Source organism: Curcuma longa, chromosome 3 (genome assembly GCF_044706935.1).
Source record: "Curcuma longa cultivar G26 ecotype Majalengka, Jawa Barat chromosome 3, ITB_CL_G26_1.1, whole genome shotgun sequence".
Lineage (NCBI taxonomy): Eukaryota > Viridiplantae > Streptophyta > Magnoliopsida > Zingiberales > Zingiberaceae > Curcuma > Curcuma longa.
Genome location: NC_133863.1, coordinates 8,610,966 through 8,632,569, shown reverse-complemented (window position 1 = coordinate 8,632,569; position 21,604 = coordinate 8,610,966). Strand labels below are relative to the sequence as shown.

Here is a 21,604-nt window from a genome sequence, read left to right as displayed (position 1 = left end):
AAATAAAAAGTTTTCAAATTTTTAATTAAAAGATAGAATAGAATTAAAAAAACTCCCAAAATTAAGGACAAAATATGGTGGAGGAGGAGTGGAGAAGAATTTATATCAACTGGTCTGATGACCTTTGACGATTTTATTGGGGCGTCCTTCACAAATTCCGAAACAGTATTATAAGCTTATGCATGCACAGGCTAAATAAATGCACGTCCAATAATTGGGGTAAAAAAAAGAGATAAATTTTAGATGCTCAAATAATGCGATTATTATTTCAAATTAAAATAAGTTATTTTTGATGAAGATTAAATATTCTAGCACCATGATTCATGCATTACTGCAGCAGTAAATAAAAATTATCCATATCATGTTCATGCATGCATATGTTATGTTTAAGGCAGTCGACATCAATTGGCCGAAGTTTATGTTTTTGTATTGATTTGATTGTTATTTCTAATTTCTTCTCTTTTGTTGTATTTGTTGGTCAATTTTATTTAATGAGCGAGACAATCATCCACCACGACCTTTCTTTTGAACACTGCAACTAGTGAAGTCAACTGTGGTGACTGGTGAAAATTAATCAGAGCTACTCCACCATGGCCTCACCACCAGTCAAAACAATACGGTGTTTATCCAAGTGTATAGTGAAAAATAAAATGATAATTTTGTTAATAATCCGTATCCAATTCTTTGTATTGTAAAAGTTTTTCATCAATCATTAAGATAAATAAAAAAATATAAATTACACATCGCTCCACGATCAACGTTTTAAAATTATCCTAATTAGAAATTCTTGTTTATAGGTTGTAAATTTGGGCCCCTTGAGTCCTCGAGGAGACTAAACAGAGATAGCATACATAATCACTTAATTCTAATGAATAACAGTGACCAAACCTCAAATAAAGTGACTCACTAACCCATTGCATACTTTTCGGTCCAGCTCCTAGCCGTGGTCTCGTATTTGTTGCGATCAGTCTTGTACATGTGTGCAATCTCCGGGACCAAAGGATCATCTGGGTTCGGGTCAGTCAGCAGAGAACAGATGGAGAGCAGTACCTATGGAACAATTAAGTTCAAAGTCATGAACAACTAGAGTTTGAAATGAGCCAGGCTGCGAGCCAAAGAACTTACTTGACTTGAGAAAAGCTTGTCCAAGCTTGAATGAGTTACCAATATATAGTCATCGTAGCAAAACAAATTTACAATCACAAGTGACACATAATAAATAAATAGCCACTAGCCACATAACAACGATGAAATATTTCAGATTTCACATTGCGACCAACAAAACCAAAAATCACAACAAGACATAAAATTTAATAACTTATAAATCCAAATTGCAAGACCACACATATAACTACTTTATAATTGGCGTCATATTACAATAACAGAATATAGAAAAATAATGTCAAATAAACCAATAATTTATTTTAAAAATTCATTTTTTTTCTTAGATCCAACTGAACTGCCTTGGCGGATCACTTGGGTCACCTAAATAATCTGTCCGGGCCACTTTTTAATAGGGCCTAACATTAAAGACTGCCTAGCCACTTGGGTAAAGCCACGCTTTGGTAACAAACAGTGTTATTGTTAATTAACTAAGTGAGAACATTGGGTGAATGCATATGTCTGTATCTAAACCTTGTTGCTGCTTTTCAATAAATATTCTCTTACTGACATCTGTTTCCATCTCAATTAGATCTACCTCCGAATGATAATTGCTAGGCAATTTACAATGTATAATGTACCTTAATGTGCTCTGAATGACTATCTACCCTGTAATTACTTGATTCCTGAAAAGTTCTAGCACCGTAATCAAAAGGTACGTACCTATTGAACTGTAATTTACAACAACATTCGACAAAAAAGAGGTGAAAATTATTTACTTTGGAAATGGTCAATGCAGGACTCCACTGCTCCTTCAAAATGTCAAGGCAAATGCTGCCATTGCTGTTAATGTTTGGATGGAAGACCTTCGTCCTGAATGCTACCTGCATAAACCAGGAAAACAGACATGAGGCTAAAAGAAACCATATATAACAACTTTAAAATTTAAAAGATTGATATATTTGCTAAATTAAAATGTGAAAGGATAAAAGAACAAATTAGTATATTTATGCTAAGCAAAGCTTTGAAAATTGTTGATGGAACACACTAAAGGCGATTACTTCAACTTCATCTCAGCACATCAATACAAAAAGAGGATAAAAGAGAAAGGATGAAATGAAATCAAGATGATGAAAGATGTCGAGAAACAAATTTCTAAGTCAACTTCACCAATTCATGAAAGACATCAAGAAATTGCAAAGTCTGATTTCCTCTTGACTCTTGCATACAACAATATCCAATAGACACAAGGAAAAGAAAAGATGAATTGCACAACACAACGCTTAGCTTGGAAGTAGCAAACTAAGAATAGAACTCTGTTCAGGTTTTACAAGTTGTTAATGGTGGGCAGAGAGGAAGAGAGATCAAAGGAACAGAGAAGAAGCAGGAAGAACATCTGCAAGTGAAGATCTAGATAACAAGGGGACAAGACACTAGTAAATGAGGAATCACACTGCTTTAGAAATGCAAGCAGACAATGCACAGAAAGAAATGATCTCCAAGATCCAACAGAGAGGCATGGGAGGTGGCATCTTTAGATGCCAGAGAGAAAAACAGTGGCCAAATGAAAGTGATAAGCTTGCATCTATGTCATTGAAGATCATCATGATAGAGTGACTGGAATCAACTGCCCACTGTCAAAGAACACGTGAAGTGAAGTGTTCCCAGGAATCTAGGGCCAACAAAGAGGTGTTGACACAACACATTTGCTGAAACTAGAGGTGTTGCTAAGGTCTAGTTTTAGAGAAGGTATCATTGGCAGGAGAGGAAGCAGGGCAATGGTTGGATCTGGACTCCTGCCTAGGTCTAACAAAATGAGAAGTCACACAATGAATCTGAGCAGAAGACAATAGATGAGAATAGTGTAACAGAGAAGCTTCAGGTGGCTACCAAGGCAAATTAAAATGATGAAACAGGAATTAGTCCAAGCCCCTCAAACAAATATAACTATAAATGGTGTCCTCTGAGCAACATATTAAGACAGAAAAATAACAACGAATTCAAACAGTTAGAAGTTCTGATGTACCTTAGGGGGTTTGAAAGGATAATCAGGAGGAAAGTGGATAGTCACAAGGAAAACACCTCCAGCAAAAGGACTATCTGGAGGACCCATTATTGTTGCTTGCCAGTGAAACATGTCTTCTGCTACAGGACCTGTCAAATTTCAATAAATTATAGATAGCGAAACAAATAAAGGACAACATACAGACAAATGATACTGAAATTTTTACCAGTACACAAGCTATAGTACTACTCATCATGAAAGTTTGGGTTGATAAATTATCAAGGCCAAAATGAGTTTTATGCTCTGTTGACTCCTAGGCATGGATTGAAGAAGGAAAGGAATCCATGGTGGAAAAAAAATCGATGGAGGAAAGTGGCTGAGATTATACACGAACAACACTCCGAAAAGTTCATAATTAAAACAAGCACTAAAATGCAGGTCCAGGGGGCCGTCCAGGTGCATGAGTGCCACAATGAGTTAATGCAGAAATCCTATGGCTAAGTGTGTGTATCTCAATTATATGTTAAAATATTTCAAAGAATCAAGCAGTAACGAATCATTCAGTTTAACTTGTGCCATGTGAGTCAGTATCCTTGTTCAATATCTTATTGATCAACGTTTCAAAGAAACAAGCAACAACATATCGTTTAGTTTAATTTGTGTCATGTAAGATAGTATTTTATTGCTCGATATTTCAAAGAATCAGGCAGTAGCGCATATTGTTTATATTGAACAACCAACACTCACACCATTTCTCGTCTCTATTAATCTATCTATTTATGCAAATATGAGTCCACTCTATGAGCATCGAACTCAAAGCAAATGATTAAACAATTAAACAAAGTATGGGTTTCCGCAAACAGTAGGGGAAAAGAAAAAAAACATTTATCATCAACAACATAAAACCTAACTCATCTGGCCACAAACACCTTCCCATCCCACCATACGAGCTCAGATCCCTGTCTAAACAGTTCATTAAAATGCGAAAGGGGGAAAAAATACCTGCGCTGCAAGAGGTGGGAGGATCCTTCTGGAGATCCTTGAGCTCCTTCAAGATCCGCTTGGAAGCCATGGAGGAAGGCCTAATTCCCCGCAAATAAGCCTGAATCCAAAGGGATCAATAAGACAACGCGACGAATAACCAAAAATTGAAGTACCGATTATGAAAACAAAAGCAGCTCAGGCTTGTAGGGATTGATTGGAACCTCCTCTCCCTCTTTCTCTCACGCGATTCGTCGAATCCTCGAAGGAACAGCAAAAGAGGACAGAGGAGAGAAAAGCGAAACTTCAGTTCGTTCAAGTTGTATTTATAGCTCATCGCATTTAATTATGGAAAGTTTTTATTTCGCCGGTTAAAAGTTTACCATTTTAATATAGCAATTTTCCACACTATTTTCATAATGGTTCTCAATTTACTTTTTAAAAATTTTTATTTCTTTATAGGGCATCAAATCTATTAATTTATTTGTTATATAATAAAAAAAGTTTTTACCATACTAATCAGAGGGCAAAGAACAAAATTGAAAGATAGTAATTAATATTTATATAAATAATCTTTTTTATTTTTAAAAAATAAGTTATATAAAATTTAAATATTAAATTTAGAGGTTGAATTTTGTGTATATGTTGTATTCTAGATTTACTTAATAGATTTGGAGATTAATTGCATAAAAGGTAAACATCTAGATTATAGAAAAAATAAAATAAAATGATAATTAATTTTTAGATTTTTTAAAATTTTAGTAATTTGGGTGTTTTCAATTTTCATTTTATAAATTTGTTTTAATTTTTTTTACTAGTTCTGGAAAAATTTACAAAATCTTATATGTATAATTTTTAAAATAAAAAAAATGGATAGATAAATTATTAAGTTTAGGGCAAAATAGTCTTTTAATCCTACTCTTTCTCTCTCTCTTTTCAATCCATCCTCGCCTTATCTTTCCGCAATCGCAATCCACCGCATCAGAAGGCAGGCCATGGCTTCCGCCCTCGGTGCCGCCGCCGTCCTTTCGCCTCCCGTCGGTCGCTTCACCCTCTCCCGCCGTCTCCCAACCTTCTCCGTTTCCTCCAAGGTTCGATTCCCCTCTCTCCCGACCCGCCTCTTCTCATCCCAAACGCCTTTCCTCCCCCTTTCCTTCTTGCATCGCCCGCAAGTCGAACTTGCACGCGGTTGCCGAAGAGGAGTCCATCCAGACCGAGGATGCTGATACGGCGGTTCCAGCGCCGGTGGAGGAGCAGTTGGCCGCTTCCACCGCCGCCAAAGAGGAAGACGTCTTTGCGGTAGTAATGGTGAGTCGAAAATTTTAAATCTTGTTTGTGTCTTCATCACAATTTGCTTCTTAAGCTCGTTTTGGTGAATTCATTCTTGTAGACTTGTTCTTCAAAATTTGAACTTTGTGGGTAAAATTTTCAGGTTGGTTCACGACAGTACATTGTGATCCCGGGACGATTCCTCTACACGCAGAGATTGAAAGGTGCTAAGGTCAATGACAAGGTTATAGGTTTGCCTCTCTGTTCTTCTAGCAATTCCTCTTCAAGACTCGTCTATGCAATTACGTCCTAAACTGATTTGTCCTTGTTTAAGAATGTAGACCTTCAAAATATTTAATGATCAATTTCATTTTTCCTACTAAGCAAAGTCACACTGGATTGCTAATTCCGAAATGTCTTGGCCATGATTAGAGATCATTAAGTAACATGGGGAAAAAAAGTATAGGTAGAGTAGGATCATAGTTATGATCCAGTGGCTCTAGGATACCTGTGCCTTCAGGTCACAAAAAACACCATGGTGGTCTTCCATAAGTTGGTTATGGAGAGTACGAATGCAGACATGATTTGAAGTCATCAAGAAACTTAGTTGTGCCCTCAGGTCACCCATCAAAGTGATGGCCTTCTACAAGTCCAATTGGTAAATTAATAATAGTTACGATCCAGAGGCCTCCAAGAACTCGTCTACACCCTCTAGGTTTAGATCTGACCTATGGATATCCATCAAGGTAATTTATTACAGAATTAGACTGCATTTATGATCCAGGGGCCTTCAAAAACCCACTTGTGCTTAGGGCTGTAAATGAACCAATCGTTCATGAGCAAGCTTGGTATTTCGCTTGGTAAGAACTTGTTTATGTTCTTTCAATACATATAAAGTTAATTAAATGAACAAACTCGAATAGTTTGTTAAACTAAATGAACAAACTTGAACACATATTTGTTCAGCTCGTTAATATTTATGAACATACATGAACAATGTTCACGAACAAAGCTTGTGAACCATGTTCACGAACAAAACTTGCGAACAATGTTCATTAATAAAATTCTGATCAACATGGTAAATAAACAAAGACATTTTAAAATGAACAAACAATCTTGTATTATCAAGCTTAATAACCAATCAAACAACTTTAAAATTATAAAATTTTTAAACAATCAAATAAGCTTGAACTGAGAGCTCGATAACATCTAAATGAATCAAGCTCAAGCTCGGAAAAAAACAACCAAGTCAAGCTTGAATGACCATTTCAATAGCTTGGTTCATTTTAGGCTCGGCTTGGCTTGACTCAGTTACCTTATCAAACAAACTTGAACACCATAAAACTTGGCTCGGTTTGGCTCGTGTTACGACCCTGCTTGTGTGCTCTCTAATATTGGGTCTGATTATCAAGGCATTTTTTTTAAATAACACATTTATGTATATGTTTGTGGATGACCATGTTTGTCGAGATCTATATGTTGAATGAAGCTTATTGCTTCTTTGTAATATTAGAGCAAAAAAGTATTTGTGAAATGACCACAGATGCGACCATTTCAAGCAATCTCTTCAGAGATGTAAGGTCGAAAATATAATCATTTTCATGACACTTACCATGGCCCTTGCTCAAGTTATCATCAATATTTCTTTTAACTGACTGGACTAATTGGTTTGACTGGTTAAATCATGAACAACTGATCAATCTAGTCAGGTTCAGATGATAGAAACATCCGATTGAACCATAATTTTGATCTGTTGGGATGATAGAAACTATATCATTGGAGGCTGTAAGACTGAAAAATATAATTATGTTCATGGCACTTACCATTACCCTTTTTCCATCATTGTTCTTATAACTGGACCAGACCAGCCAATTTGACCTATTAAACCAGGAACAGGTGGCCCATCCAGCGAATCCAGTCTGGTTTTGATGATAGAAACATCTCAGTTGGACATATTTTTGACCAGCTGAGAGGATAGGACTTGCCGGTTTGACCATTTAAATGAGGAATTGGAAGCCAATCCAGTCAGGTCGAGATGATAAGAACATCCCAGTCAAACTATATATTTCAATTGGTTATTTAACTCCCACTCCTGCATCGAAAGCCATTAATTCAAACCTCTATCATGGACTTCTGCAGATTATTCTAAACAAAGTTTTGTTGGTGGGAACTCGAACAAAGGCATACATAGGACAACCAATTGTGACTAATGCTGCTGTGCATGCTGTTGTTGAAGAACAGGTAGATTTTTTTCATCAGCGCTGACGATCTTCATTTGAACTGCTTTAGGTTGTAACTCATCTTCTATTACTCATGCAGGGATTAGATCGCAAAGTAATTGTTTTTAAATACAAGAAGAAGAAAAACTACCGCCGGAACATTGGTCATCGTCAGGTAATCTAATTCATGAAATATAATCAGCAATGAACATTGTTTGGATCTATGCACTACGTTAAGGTTGGTGAAATGTTCAATGTTGGCACAGCCAAGAACACGGATAAGAATTACCGGCATAACTGGATATGAAAATTTTCCTGCGGAAACTATGCCTGAGAACGTGCCTGCATAGGAGCGAGGGGGAAAAGACCACCATGTTTATTGCCCGAACACATTGTGTGAAGTTGTTGGTTTGTAGTTGTGAGGTTCTGTCTAACATTACTGATGGTTTTGAAATTAAACTGCTGGTTCCTTTTCAGCTCTTCAATTCATAGCTCATGGTTAAATAGTCAACTTCACAGTTAAATTGCTCATCAATGCATTATTGCTGCTGCCGAATGAGTACAAGGCAGTGGAATCCTGTCCTAAATTTGTGCATTTACATATTTGTATGTTGAAAAGAGAAGTTTGTGAGTCTGTCAAACTGTGCATTTACTTTTCCAAAAGTTTGTTCGATTCTTTTGTGAATTGACTGATATACTTAGCATCCAGACCTAGAGTCTGAGCTCCAACTCCAGTGACTCTCTCCACTGAATGCATGAAGCAAAAGTTTTGTCCATGCTCAGAGATGGAGATGTCCAAATACCTTCCTTCAAAGAACAATCATATCGAAATACCATGAGCACTTGACCACTTGTTATCTATCACCAACCTTTCAATTCTCTATTTGTATTTGCTGACTTATCCAGAAGGACATGTTCACTTCGATTACTATGGAAAGAACTACATGAGTAAACACAGTTATCTTCATCTCCTTTGATTCTTACATAGAAGCTATGGAGGATTCTTTTCCTAGGAATATGTTTTGGAAACCTTCCATCCAAAATATAAAAAACAAGTGTTTTTTGAAATTAATCGATTATACATCCAATTTTTTTAAAAAAATATATAAAAAAAGTTTAAATATAAATTTTGGCTTTTCCCCAAAATTTTAAATTCCATTTTGAAAAGCCATCACCCCCTTCTTACTAAGAATTTTCCAAAAGCCACACCATTCAAAGTTTGAACTTCAAACGAACAAAAAGTACTTTTAAAGCAAAAGTTTAAAATTTAAATCTCAAATCCGGTCCCCTTCCTTGGGCAACAACGCGAGGGGCCCACTCAATCTTCCACCAAGTTGGAGGCTCCTTTATCGAAAACCAAAAGCACGTTTCTTTCCGAGCCCACTTTTACACCCAAAATTCGAATTTAAAAGCGACGAGATACGCTCACCGTCCCTCCCCATCCGTACGTCGACCGTTATCTCAATTCCCTTCGCGGTGTGTGATTCCTTACGCCTACTGCGGTCACACAAACACGCGACTCAACCGTTGTGAACTTACCTAAATTCTCACCTCTCTTGTGATTGATGGAACCTCGGACCCATTTCTTAGCGGGCTATCGCAACGCTGCGACTCTATCATGATGGACGGTCCAGATCTTGTATTTTCAAACGAACAGATTCCCTCCAACAAATTAATTGATTTATTAAAAAAAAATGGAAGTTCTTAATAAACCGGCCATCCCTCGACGCTTACTATTTCGAATTCTCTGCGCTTGTTGGAGAGAAAAGGCGACGACGGAGACGAATTGCTACAAGATTTCGATCGATTTCTTCGTCGATTAGGGTTTTAGACGCAGATCGATCCCTGCTTCTTCCTTCTGCTTCGTCTCGCAGCAAGAGCGGGCGAATTTTAGGGGACTGGGTTGACGGGATTCTGGTATTCGGGGATGAATCGCCGGTTGTCCTTGTCATCGTCGGCCTCGGTGAAGAGGCCAGCGGCGTCGGAGAACCCTGCCAAGTTGCCAGCAGCTGTTGCAGAGCAAGCCAAAAAGAGGGTTGCACTTGGGAATATCACCAACAAGAGCAATGTGGGAAAGAACCCTAACCGGACGGTTGGAGCTAAAGGGGGAAATGTGGGTATTCCTTGCGTCGTCGCCTCTTTTCCATTGGTTTCTGTCATATTTTTTTGATGGGGGGTGTGCTTTTTCGGTGGAAACATTGCGTTGAAGTTTGAAGTTATATGTCGTTTTAGATTGTTATTTGATTGATGTATGACGATTGCAGGAACTCCTATACCATTATCTTACGTGCTATTATTTCCACTCTGCATAAAATTGACTCCAAAGTTCTACTTGTTTGATGGTTTCTGCATTTTTTTGAAGTTCGTCTCCTCTTCACGATCATCGGATTATTTTTTGTTGATTTTAAATGGTCTATCATATAAATGGGCTGTTTTTATGACAGAATCAACCATAGAAGTCTTTAGATAAAAGCCACGTGTTCTATTTTATACTCGTATATTCACAGTATGCAAGGTCTTTTCTTTACTGATATCAGAAAATTGATATGAATGTCGGATTTGATGGAGTTATATTAATAAGAAAATAAAATAGTGAGTGAATAATAGTTAACTTCCATGTTCTTTATGAACATTCGAAGGCTATTCCTGATTGAGCGGAGTGGGTGTCATTTTTATAATGCCCAATTTGTATACCCTTTTAAAGACTTTTGTGTCTATTGAAGTGACGAGTATCATAAAGTTCTTGATGGTTTTATTAATCTTGAGTTATTAGTAAACTAAGTAAATTCTCATTTGCTTCCAATAGATATTACTCGTTTTCATGAACCATTTGGCTCGTGTTTGTCATGCTATTATCTCTGATTTATTGATTTGTGATTGATTATGGCTTTTAGTACGAAGTCTGTCTGATTTCAATAGGCTAATCTTTTTGGTACTAAAGATTGTTCTATTTCACTGCTAGCGGGGCTTGCTTTTTGCATCTTCGTGATCTACAGTAATCCTTATTTTCAGATGCTTTTTCTAATTTCCAGTCATGCAACTTCAAGCTTGTACAAAAAGATTTCCTTTATTGAGCCTATTGCATTTTTTTATGCATTTGTTTGATATACGATTAAAATATGTTTTTGGTTTTTTTATCATCCAGAAACCTAATGCAGCAATTTCAGCTTCAAATATCAAGAAGAGGCCTACAACTAGTAATCGTGATACAAGATCAAGTGCAATTTCTTCATTTACGCCAGTTGTCAGAACAGATCCCACTGTGTCTAGCATTAAAAGTTCAGTCCTAGTAAACAATGAGGCAAAAGTTGCTACTTGCCTTGCTCCCAACAATACACTTAAATCACCTAGTTCCTCAAGAGATTCTGTTTCCTTGGATGAAACAATGTCAAGTTGTGATTCCATGAAAAGTCCTGACTTTGAGTATGTAGACAATGTCGACTCTCAAGCTATTGCCTCATTGGAGAGGAAAGCCAAAGAAAATCTGCTCATTTCTGAGAGTGCAGAGGAAACAGGTACTTTCGAACAATCTGAGAATTTAATTCTGCACAATTCTTTTATGGGATTTTTGTTTTCTTAATCCATAATCAATAAGCTGTGCCGGTTCAGTTTTCTATGTCGCTAACCTTTTTGCTCTACTTATCAGGATTCAAATGGAAGACTGATGTTTCCACACCCATGGAAGTTGACGATTTCATTGATGTTGACGCAAATCATAATAATCCACAGTTGTGCACCACACTTGCTTGTGATATTTACAAACATTTACGCATAGCTGAGGTGACAATCCTTGGTCCCACTCTTATTTTTCTATTATTTCCACTGTTATTGTGGTTACATTTATCGTAGCAAATACACTAGCAAAGTTATTTTAATATATATTGATAACCATAACATTAATCTTATAAAATTTAAAGGAAATAAGTGGAAACAATGTAACTACAACCACTACTAATGTTATGTTTCCACTTATTTCCTTTAAATTTTATAAGATACTAGTTGTTCTATTCGGGTTGTAATATATTTCAAAATTAGCATTATGATAAGGTAAAAATAGAAGCGCTGCATTGATATATGAGATTAAATAGCAGTCTTACCTCTTGTTATCTTACTTCAATTTGTTTATCTTTTTGTCAGAGTAAGAAAAGGCCTTCCACGGATTTCATGGAAAGGATCCAGAAGGACATTAATGCGAGCATGCGTTCAATTCTAGTAGATTGGCTAGTAGAGGTACATTTTAAGCAAGAAACTCCATTAAAATGCCAAGTACAGATTCACTTACCTTCTCTTAAATGCAGGTTGCAGAAGAATATCGACTTGTCCCCGATACATTGTACTTGACTGTCAATTACATTGATCGGTATCTTTCGGGAAATGAGATAAACCGCCAACGGCTACAACTTCTTGGTGTTGCTTGTATGCTTATTGCTTCGTAAGAGCCTGTCTATGATGACATTGAATTGGACTCCCTAAACCTTTGATAATATCTCTCCATGAAGAGTCTCTTTTTTCGGTTGAAAATAAATGTATCTCTTGCTAAATTCTTCAGAAAATATGAGGAGATCTGTGCCCCACAAGTTGAAGAATTTTGCTACATAACAGACAACACATATTTCAAGGACGAGGTAGGTTATCTTGTCATCAGATTAAGTAGTGTACTCTTCCTTTGTGTATTTCATTATTGTGTACTTGAACAGGTTTTGCAAATGGAAGCTGAAGTTTTGAAGTACCTGAAGTTTGAAATGACAGCACCAACTGCCAAGTGTTTCTTGAGGTAGACTGTTACCTATTTTGCCGTGTAAAATTGATCCTACCCGTCTTGTTCTTATATGTGATTTCAAAATCAACAGGAGATTCATCCGTGCTGCTCAAGTGTCTGATGAGGTAATTTCTTTTACCCTCGTTAAGTTATTTCTTTCATCAAGACTTTGTTAGCGAAGTAGATGGGATAGGGGAAAATATAACGAAATTGTACGCAGCCGTGAATCATCTAAGAGCACCATTCACGTAGTACAATTTTACAATTTCCTGTTTCTAATCATTTCAGGTTCCTGCAATGCAAATCGAGTTTCTAGCCAATTATGTCGCAGAGCAATCGCTTCTTGAGTACAACTTCCTTTGCTATGCCCCGTCATTAGTAGCAGCTTCAGCTATCTTTTTGGCAAATTTCATTCTACAACCAACGAAGAGGCCTTGGGTACGTGCATGCTCCTCTTTCTATGATCATTTCTTATCTAGAATTCATTTATTCATCAAAAAGAAATGAGGAATCACCCATTCTACCTTGTTGCTCTCTTTTGGGCTTAAAATCTTATCATTTTTTGAATTATGCTGCAGAATGCGACACTAGGGCACTACACGCTATACAAACCATCTGATCTTTCAAGCTGTGTGAAGGCATTGCACAGCCTTCTCTGTGCAAGCGCCGGCAGCAACCTACCTGCGATCAGAGAGAAGTACAGTCAGCACAAGGTAAAACTCGCACTTTGTGCTTGCTTAAATTCATGCTCTTTGTTGACGCTTTATTCATCTTTTGGCAGTACAAGTTTGTTGCCAAGAAGCATTGCCCTGCTTCCATACCTCCAGATTTTTTCCAGGATGAGTGAATTCGCTGCTGACTTATGATTCTCCAATCTGCATGGCAACTGGTTGAAGATTCTGCCTAAAAACCATCAGGTTGCTGCCATAATCAAGAAATAATTCTTGAATTTTTCTTTCAGTGCATTCAGCTGAAAAGCAGTTTCATTTCCCGGTGGTGCCAAGGCTAGTAGGTATTCATCTTCTACATTGTTGTCTTGCCGCCACCTTAGTAATGTTTTGGGTAGCTTGTGCTTGCATAATGTGCCACTGATTCACCTTGCAATTATTCAATGCAAACGTTGACTAAGGTAGGGCTATAGAAGAGAGGGTGGAGATCAACAGCTGAATCCTTTGGTGTGAATGACTAAACGTGATCCAAGTTCTATCTACTCGTGTGTTTCTAATATTTCTCTCAATTTTTTTCAGTGTATTTCTTCTCTCTTTTTCGATCAGCTTTTGACTAACTACTTGAGCACATCTACCAAATGTTCCTAGCTACTTACATCTTAGATCTAGTTGATACAAGAGTCTTCTTATTGGAGCATAGATAAACATGAACAATTGAGTTCTTTCATTTAGCTAAAGATAGATAGATCAATGCATGCCAGAGAGCTCTCAACTGTTGAAGCTATTGCCTGAAAGCTTGGGAAGCAAAAAGGTTCCGGCGACGCCAGATACAAAGGCCAGAGCCGATGCCAAAGCAAAGGCAGGGAGGTTCCCGTGGCCAAAGATTGCATCCCACGGACCAGCTCCAAGAGCAATAATCACCTACATCATATATCAACCATGATCAAATGGATTGATTATTCAGTAGAATCTCTTGAACAATTTATCGATCATCATCGAACATACCTGAGGAATTACAATCGAGATGTTCAGGACTCCAATGCAAAGACCTGTAAAAAGAGATAAACATCAGAGTAAGACAAATTGAACTATGGTGAAAATATGATCACTAACCTTGGCCACCATCCACTTTAGCTGCCAATTGAGATGCCACGGCAAAAGGAACACTAAACAGAACCTGTAAGTGAAAACAAAAACAAAAACAATAGAACAATTTACAAGTGTAAACAATGTTTTTGAGAGTGTAAAAATTTGAACTTACTGCTAGAGGTAAACCTAAAGCTGCGAAGACGACTAGAGAAACAACTTTAACATCAACGTCTGCACTGATTGCTTGTTGAATTGTGCCCTGAGTGAATCTCTTCAAGGACCAAACGCTCGTGATGCAAATGGCCACCATGCCTAGGAACACAAAGAAGTTGCTAAACACCCAAACCACCCTTGGAGTCACCTTCCGGCACATTGGCTCAATGATGAAAGAAGCAAGCCCCAATACAACCTATCGACAAGGCGACCACGAATCGATCATCCAAACTTTACTTTGATGACAAATAACTTGATTCAAATCTTCTCACCGAGTTCAGAAGCAATCCAAATGCACCTTCTCTGACACCTTGTTCATAAGCATGTATTTGTGCATCAGTTCCACTTGGATCACCATGGTACACTTCGCGACCCATCCAATCAGTGTCAAAGAGGATGAATGGAAACCATGACAACTATAAATAACACACACAAAAACAAAAAATTACAATTACAATTACAATTACAATAATAATTAATTATTGTTTTAAGTGATGATCTGAATTTGTACCCAAGTTAAGGAAGTGACAATAAGAACTGAAGGCATTCCAGGGGGCAAGTTCTTGAAGGATCTAAATATATACAAAAAGCCTGTTGATTGCTGCTGGTTTGTCAGATGAGAATCACGCAGAGGGACTTCATTTGCAAAAATTAGAGTGACCGTGAGGCAGATGAGTAGAAATACCTATTTTTTTCAATCCATAAAGAAAATGAAAAAAAAAAAGAGAGAAAGAATTAAAGTTTTGAATAACAAAATCTATTAATCAGCTAGAGAATCTACCACAGCGATCAAGAACGCAGCCTTTAGATTTGCACAAGCTTCGCAACATGCATTTGTCATTAAGAAAGGAAACCACCTAAGCATGGAAGAAGCAATTAAATTCATTAAATGCTTAAATAAATAGATTATATATCATTCATGATCAGATATACTTGTGCCAATTCCCATTGGAGCCACAGGCGTATCCCAAGAGATTTCCTGCAGCCATCCATGAGCAGAATATAGCGTTTGCTGCATTGGGCCCATGCTGACCTGCAGCCACTCAAACACAGTACTCAATCATCCCAAAACACTCACAAACGAGGGCCTGGGCCTTGAAAGAAAGAAGATTTACCGGCGATATCCGCCATGAGTGCTCGAGTCGGCCCCTGCATGCCGATCGAAAGATTAGAATAGAATTTAGGGTTGAATTTTGATGTTTCAAATTAAAGTAGAGGAATTAATTAAGAACCCTAATTGAACTGTGTTATTGGAGAAATCTAGCAGCCAAAATCCAAGGCAGTACACAATGGCTGCGTGCCATCGAGGACCGTGATAGATGCTTCATGATGAAGAAGATATGAGCCGTCGTCATTTATCGAACATAGATCGAGGAAGATGATCATGAAGAAGAAGAAGAAGAAGAGTTGACTCACTCACCTACAATGCTCTTTTGTATCGCCGAGTGCATACCCAATATCCGAAGAAAATCCTACCACAATTACCTAAATCCAAATTAAGGTGCATGGTTTTAAGAGAAATCTATGATTGATGGATGATCAATATAATATTGGTACTGACAGCGATACATATCGATAAACATCCAACAAATATGAAGGGTCTTCTTTTTCCAAATCTCGAACGACATCGATCGCTCCAAAGTCCAACAAGAGGTTGAACCTACAACGACGATCGACATTATTAATTAAATTAACTAATTAACGTAGAATTAAAAATAAAAAAACTACAAGATAAAGTTGGCGGCTGGCTTACCACAAAGCCTGCTACTGGACCACAGAGCCATATGATAGAGGAGAGAGCATGTGATAACCCTAATGTCTGCCAATGAATTAAAACAATAATAAAACTGTAATATATATACATATATAATTTCTTCTGTCAATTAAGGATGAGAAAGTTTTAATTTCTTTTAAAATTAAATGTATATATGATATATATGATATATATACTTGGACGTAAGGAGTGAGTAGGGAAAGTTGCAGTGCCCAGCCGTATTGCACCCCGCCGGCAACCATGCAGGCGAAGATGAGCCTCACTAAGCTGATGGGCCTCGCAGTCGCCTGGGATGGTCCGACGGCGCCTCCGTCGTTGCTCATGATCTCAAGGCGGCCGCTGCTATCTGCACCTGCTTCCTACTTAGCCATGCATGATTCAAACAAACAAATATGGTAATTAGATGGTCGAACAGGAAAATAATTAAGGGAATATAAATAGAAGAAGAAACGTACGTAGATGAAGCAAGAAGCGGGAGTACTTAAATGCATGCATGATCAGACGATCGATGTATTTAATTTGTAATAAATAAGGATAATAATGTAATTATTAATTAATATAAATCAATTTATAAAACTTTTATCCTTAATTGTGCGGTTGGAATTCTAGATTAAATTGGATTGCTATGCTGTCTGGAAACGGCAACTACTACACTGACGTCCCCGTTTCCGAATCATTTCCATCCGTGGAAACCGGATGGAAACTTACCCTGCTCCTTTGTCAGCGAACTTTTCTTAGGATTAAGAGGAAAACAAAGAACAGAAAGAGTTTAATCGAAGCCAAAACATGGAAGAAGCGCCAGTTGAGCTTTCTATTGTCTACCATGTCCGGCGATCAAGCAACCATTTGAGGAGACGCGTCCATGTGCACATAGTTGGCCATTCATCGACGGCGAGGACAGAGAAATGGCAACGGCGGAGACCCCAAGATGGAATCTATAGAGCAGACTCCTCCTGCCCCTTGTGCCTCCGGCGGGATCCGAGCTCGCGGGACCTCGGAGAAAGGGCAGAGGTCGAGACACGAAGGGAAGGGAAGGGAAGGGAAGGGAAAGGCGGGAAGGACAGTGAAGTGTAAGGAGCAGGCAGAGTAGAACGACACGCCATTAGGAAACGATAAAAAAAGACCTTGGCTTTTGGCTTTATATACCTATAATACCCTTGTGAGGCATGAATATTACAAGCCTGTACCTCAGGCGTTGTTCTCTAATGTGCATTTTTACGGTGAGGGTAGAACAGGGATGACATATTTTTGGGAAAGGCTCGCAGTCAGAGAGTCTGTTCCAGCTGGATTTGGGTGGGATTTTTGTCCTCTGGGATTTAATTCAGAGCTAAGATTTTTATAATTTATATATATATATATATATATAATAATTATTGATTATTTAGAAAGGATGCAACTTCTTCAACTTCGTCAGTCAGCTCAACACTCACGCAAGTAGAAAAAATCTTCCAACAAATCTCTGTTCATTCATCGCTCGGGTAATCTCGCTGGCATTGTGTTTGTTGAATTGTCTCCACTGGTTGAACATCCATATCTGTGTTTTTCCTAATGTTCTTGTTGTTCGAAGATAATCGAGGTACTCATCTTCTCTGTTCATTCAATGATCCTGTAATCTCACCGGCTTTGTGTTTGTTGAATTGCCTCGATCGGTTGAACATCCATATCTGTGTTTTTCCTAATGTTCTATCCGAGTAGCCATGCTGCAAGAGGTAGGCATCGAGCAGTAAAAGCTCTTGCTGCTCTTCCAGCAGCTCACACAACCTTCTCTCATGGCGGTGCAGTGACTTGGTCTTTGACGTTTCCAAAATCTGAAAATTTCAACTATTGCCATTTCCCGTTTCCATTTCTGCGTTTTCCGTTTTTCATCTCCAAGTTTCTAGACAGCATAGGTTGGAAAGTCTAAATCAAATTAGTTTGTGCAAAAGTTTTCAATAAGTCTGAGTTCAAGTTATCTAGGGAGTATAAAATTGTTTTGAAATTTGTTACCTAGAAAATGCAATTAATGGCCAATTAAGTATAGTTCTCTAGTAATTAATTAAATCGTAATTGTGTGATTAATATAAGAAGAAACTAAATTACTTTTGAACTTCTTTTCTAATAATTAATGTAATGGCTATATAAGCCAAATTGTTTGAGTTTACTTCTTCTTCCTTTCATTTGTTATATATCTCTACTTCAAATTGTTATATTCCTCATCTAAAGCCCCAAATATTTATATTTTCAGATTTCATATGCTTGATAAGTACTTATAAGCAACCAATACTTAACTATCTCTTTATTATTTTTTTTAGTGTGCTATTGGGATGGAAATAAAAGAATCAAAATAAACTTGTGAATTCTTCTTCTTCTATTTATTTGGAATGAAAGAAGAGAGAGAAAAAAAGCTCATACTTGCTCCCTTCAAAATGTATAGACGATCGACTTTAACAATTGTGAAACTATGTAGTCATACGGAAAGGTAATTAATATCGAGCAGTTAGATCATATGACAATGGGAAAAATGGAAAATAAAGTCAGTCGGACGGACGGATAGATGTAGAGAAAAGCCTGTGTGATTACTTTTTGTGAATACAAATTCAACTGACAACAGCTAAAGGAATCTTGGGATGGAGTAGCAAATTCTTCGACCATCACTTTTTCAATGTTTTGGGGATGATTTTTCAAATTGGATGATCATTTCTTTTTCTTTCCACCCTTTCCAGATTTAGAAGATCCAGCGGCCGTCGAGGTGTTTGCAGGCTCCTGCTTCTTGGTTCTTCCATGATGCTTTGGAATTAACTCTGCAACCCTCACCATCAGTTGCTTTTCTGGGCGTATCATGGAAGATCAGTGTGTACATTGATGAGAAAGCAATGACAGAAATTGAATGAATGATAGCAACAACTCAGAAAAGTTCTCTATTGCAACAAAACCGGATACCAAATCATTTCATTTGAAAAAAATGCTGTACATCAACAAAGCCCAGTAAGTACATCGAAGAGAAACAAACCAACTTCTTGAAGGTTTCAAAGATCGAAACAAACCACAGAAGTTGAAGGTTTCAAAGATCCAAGAAAAAAATAGCAACAACACAGAAAATTGTCAAGTTCTCTACAATAACAAGACTGGATATCAAATCATCTCGTTCAGAAAAAAGCATATGAACGCTTATGAAATGAGAATTTACAAGTTCAATTTCGCACAAAGGAGTACCCATTATGAATGATAAGATGCTGATTTCAAAATCAAAAGAGCATTCCACAATTTAACCAAACATAATAAATAGTTTGGTTCTTCTTAAACTAATAGAACTATGAACCAAACACAGAAATAAAATAGAATTCTCCTCGTACAGAAAGATGGCTTTCAGATCAAATTTACGCATCATACAGATCATGTCCTTCAGACAACTTAGACTATTAGTTGAGCTACCAAAAAGGAAAGGAAAGAAAATCGTACAGGTACAATTTAGACTATTATCAAACATTCAAAAATTATATCCCAGCCTCAAACCAGATTACAGAGCATTTTCTGCAAATATGCCGTTCAAACTATAATGCAAAAGTTTTAAAAAAATAAAAATAACTTGACCATTTTCTTTAGTCAGCGTTTTGTAATATTGAATTTGTCATAAGTTCACACAAGCATTAGTTCAAATGTTGGATACTCTACGATGAAAAGTATCCATAAACAAAATATTATTATAACACCAAATGCCCCACGATAGATCAGATTAATATTTTCAAGTACACCATAACTATATAGCACAAGTGGTTATCTGGCTCTTAAATAATATAATTAATGTTTAGTTTATCTATTAATTGGATGTAGGATTATAAGAAACGTGCAACTATGGATAATGAATCCTTACTTGAACCAATCTCGGCATTCCAAAGAGTTCCATCTTCCTTTTTCAGCTGGAATCTAATCCTCCCTCTTTGCATGAAGTCCCGAGGATATGCCTTGTCTATCTGCAAATATTGGAATCATTTACAGGGATAAACAAAATAAGAACAAAATAAAAATAGACAGCCTCAATATAACCAAGTAAAAATGTCACAGTGGGGCTTGACACCTCAATTACACATGGAATCTTGAGATAGTTGCAGCAATCACTAATCTCAACACATGTGGGGTTTTCACATGCCTTTGCTGTACTGATTCTTCGTCCCTCAGCCACTGTCTTCTTTGAGTTAATGTATACTGGATAGATTATATTCCATTTCTTTACATTTGATGGTTCAATCTCCATTCTTCACAAAATTTTGTTTCCTGTTTGCAGTTCCACTCACTAAGAAATTATTTGAATGGAAAATAGAATAAAAAATCCACTTGGAACTTGTTCTCTTAACAAATCAGATTTATTCAGAATACACCAAATACATCAACACATTGAGATCAAATATTCAGTTAGAAAATCTAAATATAGTTTTACAAACAATAGACAGCATAAAAGAGAAGCTACCTTGAATATTATATCATAATATTCTACAAGCAAACTTGCTAATCACACCTTAAGTTATAAAGGAACTTCCTTCAACTGTGAAATACACAATAAAGAATAACAAGTAATTCGCTTGAATGTAACACATTCCATAGAGACATTGGTTAATTTGAATGGTAGAAGTGTTAATTATTAAAAAATTTTAAATAAAATATATAATAATAATAATAATAAAGGAATGAACTGAATCTTCTCTTCTCCAACGGCAAGAAAAAAAAATCGCAGCAGCCCTCTCCCCTTCTCAAGCACAGTAGCTCTCTCCATCTTCCTCTTCTCCATCAACGAGCAAGAACGCCTTTCTTCTTCTCCAGAAGATCTAACATAGCAGCCCTAGTTGCTGCTCTTTTCTGGCCACTAGTCGCCGATAGCCTCTCCGTCTTCCTTCTTTCTCTTCTCCCTTGCTGTCCTTGCATCTCGGCAACAACCGCCGGAGCTCGCCAGGGCTAGCCAAGGCCGCCAACACAGAGGGGAACACAGCCCTAGTTGCTGCCTTCTTTTCCAGCAACCACAGCAGCCCTTAGAAGGTATATTTTGAGTTTTTTTAATCCATTTGTAGTTAAGATGGTTAATTAGATTAGAATGGAGGTCTCATGTACATGAACTAAACAACCTAAACAAAAAAAACCATGAACATGAACTAACCTAGATTTGCAACAAGAAGATTGCAACTGATTAATATGGAGAAAGAAACAAATCAAACAAGACGGCGTAAAACTGGAAGAAAAAACCTAGATCTGACAAAACCCGATCTATCTACAACCACCATGTTCAAGATCAAACTGGAAGGCGACGCACCTGCAGCGTATTCGATCCTCGCCAATTCTAAAATGAGAAAAGTTGAAACCTGCGAGCTACACAGAGCGCCCTCGTTGGTACTCGCAACCGTTTGGAATGGCAGATCGCCGGAGACGGACGGGATTGGGAAAGAGGAAGAAGGAAGGGGGTCGAATCGGACTTTGTTCCAGTGGCCCGCTACGTAAAAGAGGGGCGTCCTTTAAAGTGCGAGGAATGTTGGGGAAAAAGGAATTTTGTTAAAAGAAAAA

General features: G+C 37.4%; 6 protein-coding genes across 7 annotated transcripts; 2 read left to right on the top strand and 4 right to left on the bottom strand.

The window, feature by feature from the left end:
* Positions 1-760: 760 nt before the first annotated feature.
* LOC141823556 (ubiquitin-conjugating enzyme E2 10-like) lies at positions 761-4,392 on the bottom strand. Of its 2 annotated transcripts, none has more exons than XM_074710861.1 (5): positions 4,264-4,392; positions 4,109-4,188; positions 3,128-3,255; positions 1,881-1,985; positions 761-1,050 (listed from the first exon to the last, which is right to left on the bottom strand). In XM_074710861.1, the coding sequence occupies exons 2-5, from the start codon at positions 4,176-4,178 to the stop codon at positions 907-909; spliced, it is 447 nt and encodes a 148-aa protein (XP_074566962.1). In that variant the 5' UTR covers positions 4,179-4,188; positions 4,264-4,392; the 3' UTR covers positions 761-906. The 2 variants fall into 2 exon arrangements, with proteins under 2 accessions (XP_074566962.1, XP_074566961.1); XM_074710860.1 differs by having other exon boundaries at positions 4,109-4,208; positions 4,312-4,377.
* Positions 4,393-5,044: 652 nt separating this feature from the next.
* On the top strand, positions 5,045-8,060 carry LOC141824184 (large ribosomal subunit protein bL21c). The gene is given in 6 exon segments (XM_074711427.1): positions 5,045-5,237; positions 5,239-5,395; positions 5,520-5,600; positions 7,496-7,597; positions 7,676-7,750; positions 7,842-8,060. Coding segments are annotated over 6 exon segments (654 nt in total). The 5' UTR covers positions 5,045-5,082; the 3' UTR covers positions 7,926-8,060.
* Positions 8,061-9,502: 1,442 nt separating this feature from the next.
* Positions 9,503-13,309, top strand: LOC141824183 (cyclin-A1-4-like). The gene is made up of 11 exons (XM_074711426.1): positions 9,503-9,688; positions 10,721-11,090; positions 11,222-11,355; positions 11,713-11,805; positions 11,874-12,007; positions 12,125-12,200; positions 12,273-12,349; positions 12,426-12,459; positions 12,623-12,772; positions 12,913-13,047; positions 13,116-13,309. The coding sequence occupies exons 1-11, from the start codon at positions 9,503-9,505 to the stop codon at positions 13,179-13,181; spliced, it is 1,455 nt and encodes a 484-aa protein (XP_074567527.1). The 3' UTR covers positions 13,182-13,309.
* A 367-nt stretch (positions 13,310-13,676) lies between these two features.
* On the bottom strand, positions 13,677-15,335 carry LOC141824181 (sucrose transport protein SUT1-like). The gene is made up of 8 exons (XM_074711424.1): positions 15,238-15,335; positions 15,086-15,161; positions 14,816-14,989; positions 14,577-14,720; positions 14,264-14,500; positions 14,116-14,179; positions 14,008-14,051; positions 13,677-13,923 (listed from the first exon to the last, which is right to left on the bottom strand). The coding sequence occupies exons 1-8, from the start codon at positions 15,291-15,293 to the stop codon at positions 13,771-13,773; spliced, it is 948 nt and encodes a 315-aa protein (XP_074567525.1). The 5' UTR covers positions 15,294-15,335; the 3' UTR covers positions 13,677-13,770.
* A 206-nt stretch (positions 15,336-15,541) lies between these two features.
* On the bottom strand, positions 15,542-17,112 carry LOC141824182 (sucrose transport protein SUT1-like). The gene is made up of 6 exons (XM_074711425.1): positions 16,901-17,112; positions 16,255-16,437; positions 16,058-16,123; positions 15,866-15,964; positions 15,725-15,776; positions 15,542-15,626 (listed from the first exon to the last, which is right to left on the bottom strand). The coding sequence occupies exons 1-6, from the start codon at positions 16,901-16,903 to the stop codon at positions 15,565-15,567; spliced, it is 465 nt and encodes a 154-aa protein (XP_074567526.1). The 5' UTR covers positions 16,904-17,112; the 3' UTR covers positions 15,542-15,564.
* A 1,388-nt stretch (positions 17,113-18,500) lies between these two features.
* LOC141824180 (signal recognition particle 19 kDa protein-like) lies at positions 18,501-21,555 on the bottom strand. Its single transcript, XM_074711423.1, has 4 exons — positions 21,357-21,555; positions 20,133-20,329; positions 19,929-20,028; positions 18,501-18,885 (listed from the first exon to the last, which is right to left on the bottom strand). The coding sequence occupies exons 2-4, from the start codon at positions 20,307-20,309 to the stop codon at positions 18,752-18,754; spliced, it is 411 nt and encodes a 136-aa protein (XP_074567524.1). The 5' UTR covers positions 20,310-20,329; positions 21,357-21,555; the 3' UTR covers positions 18,501-18,751.
* Between the last annotated feature and the right edge of the window lie 49 nt (positions 21,556-21,604).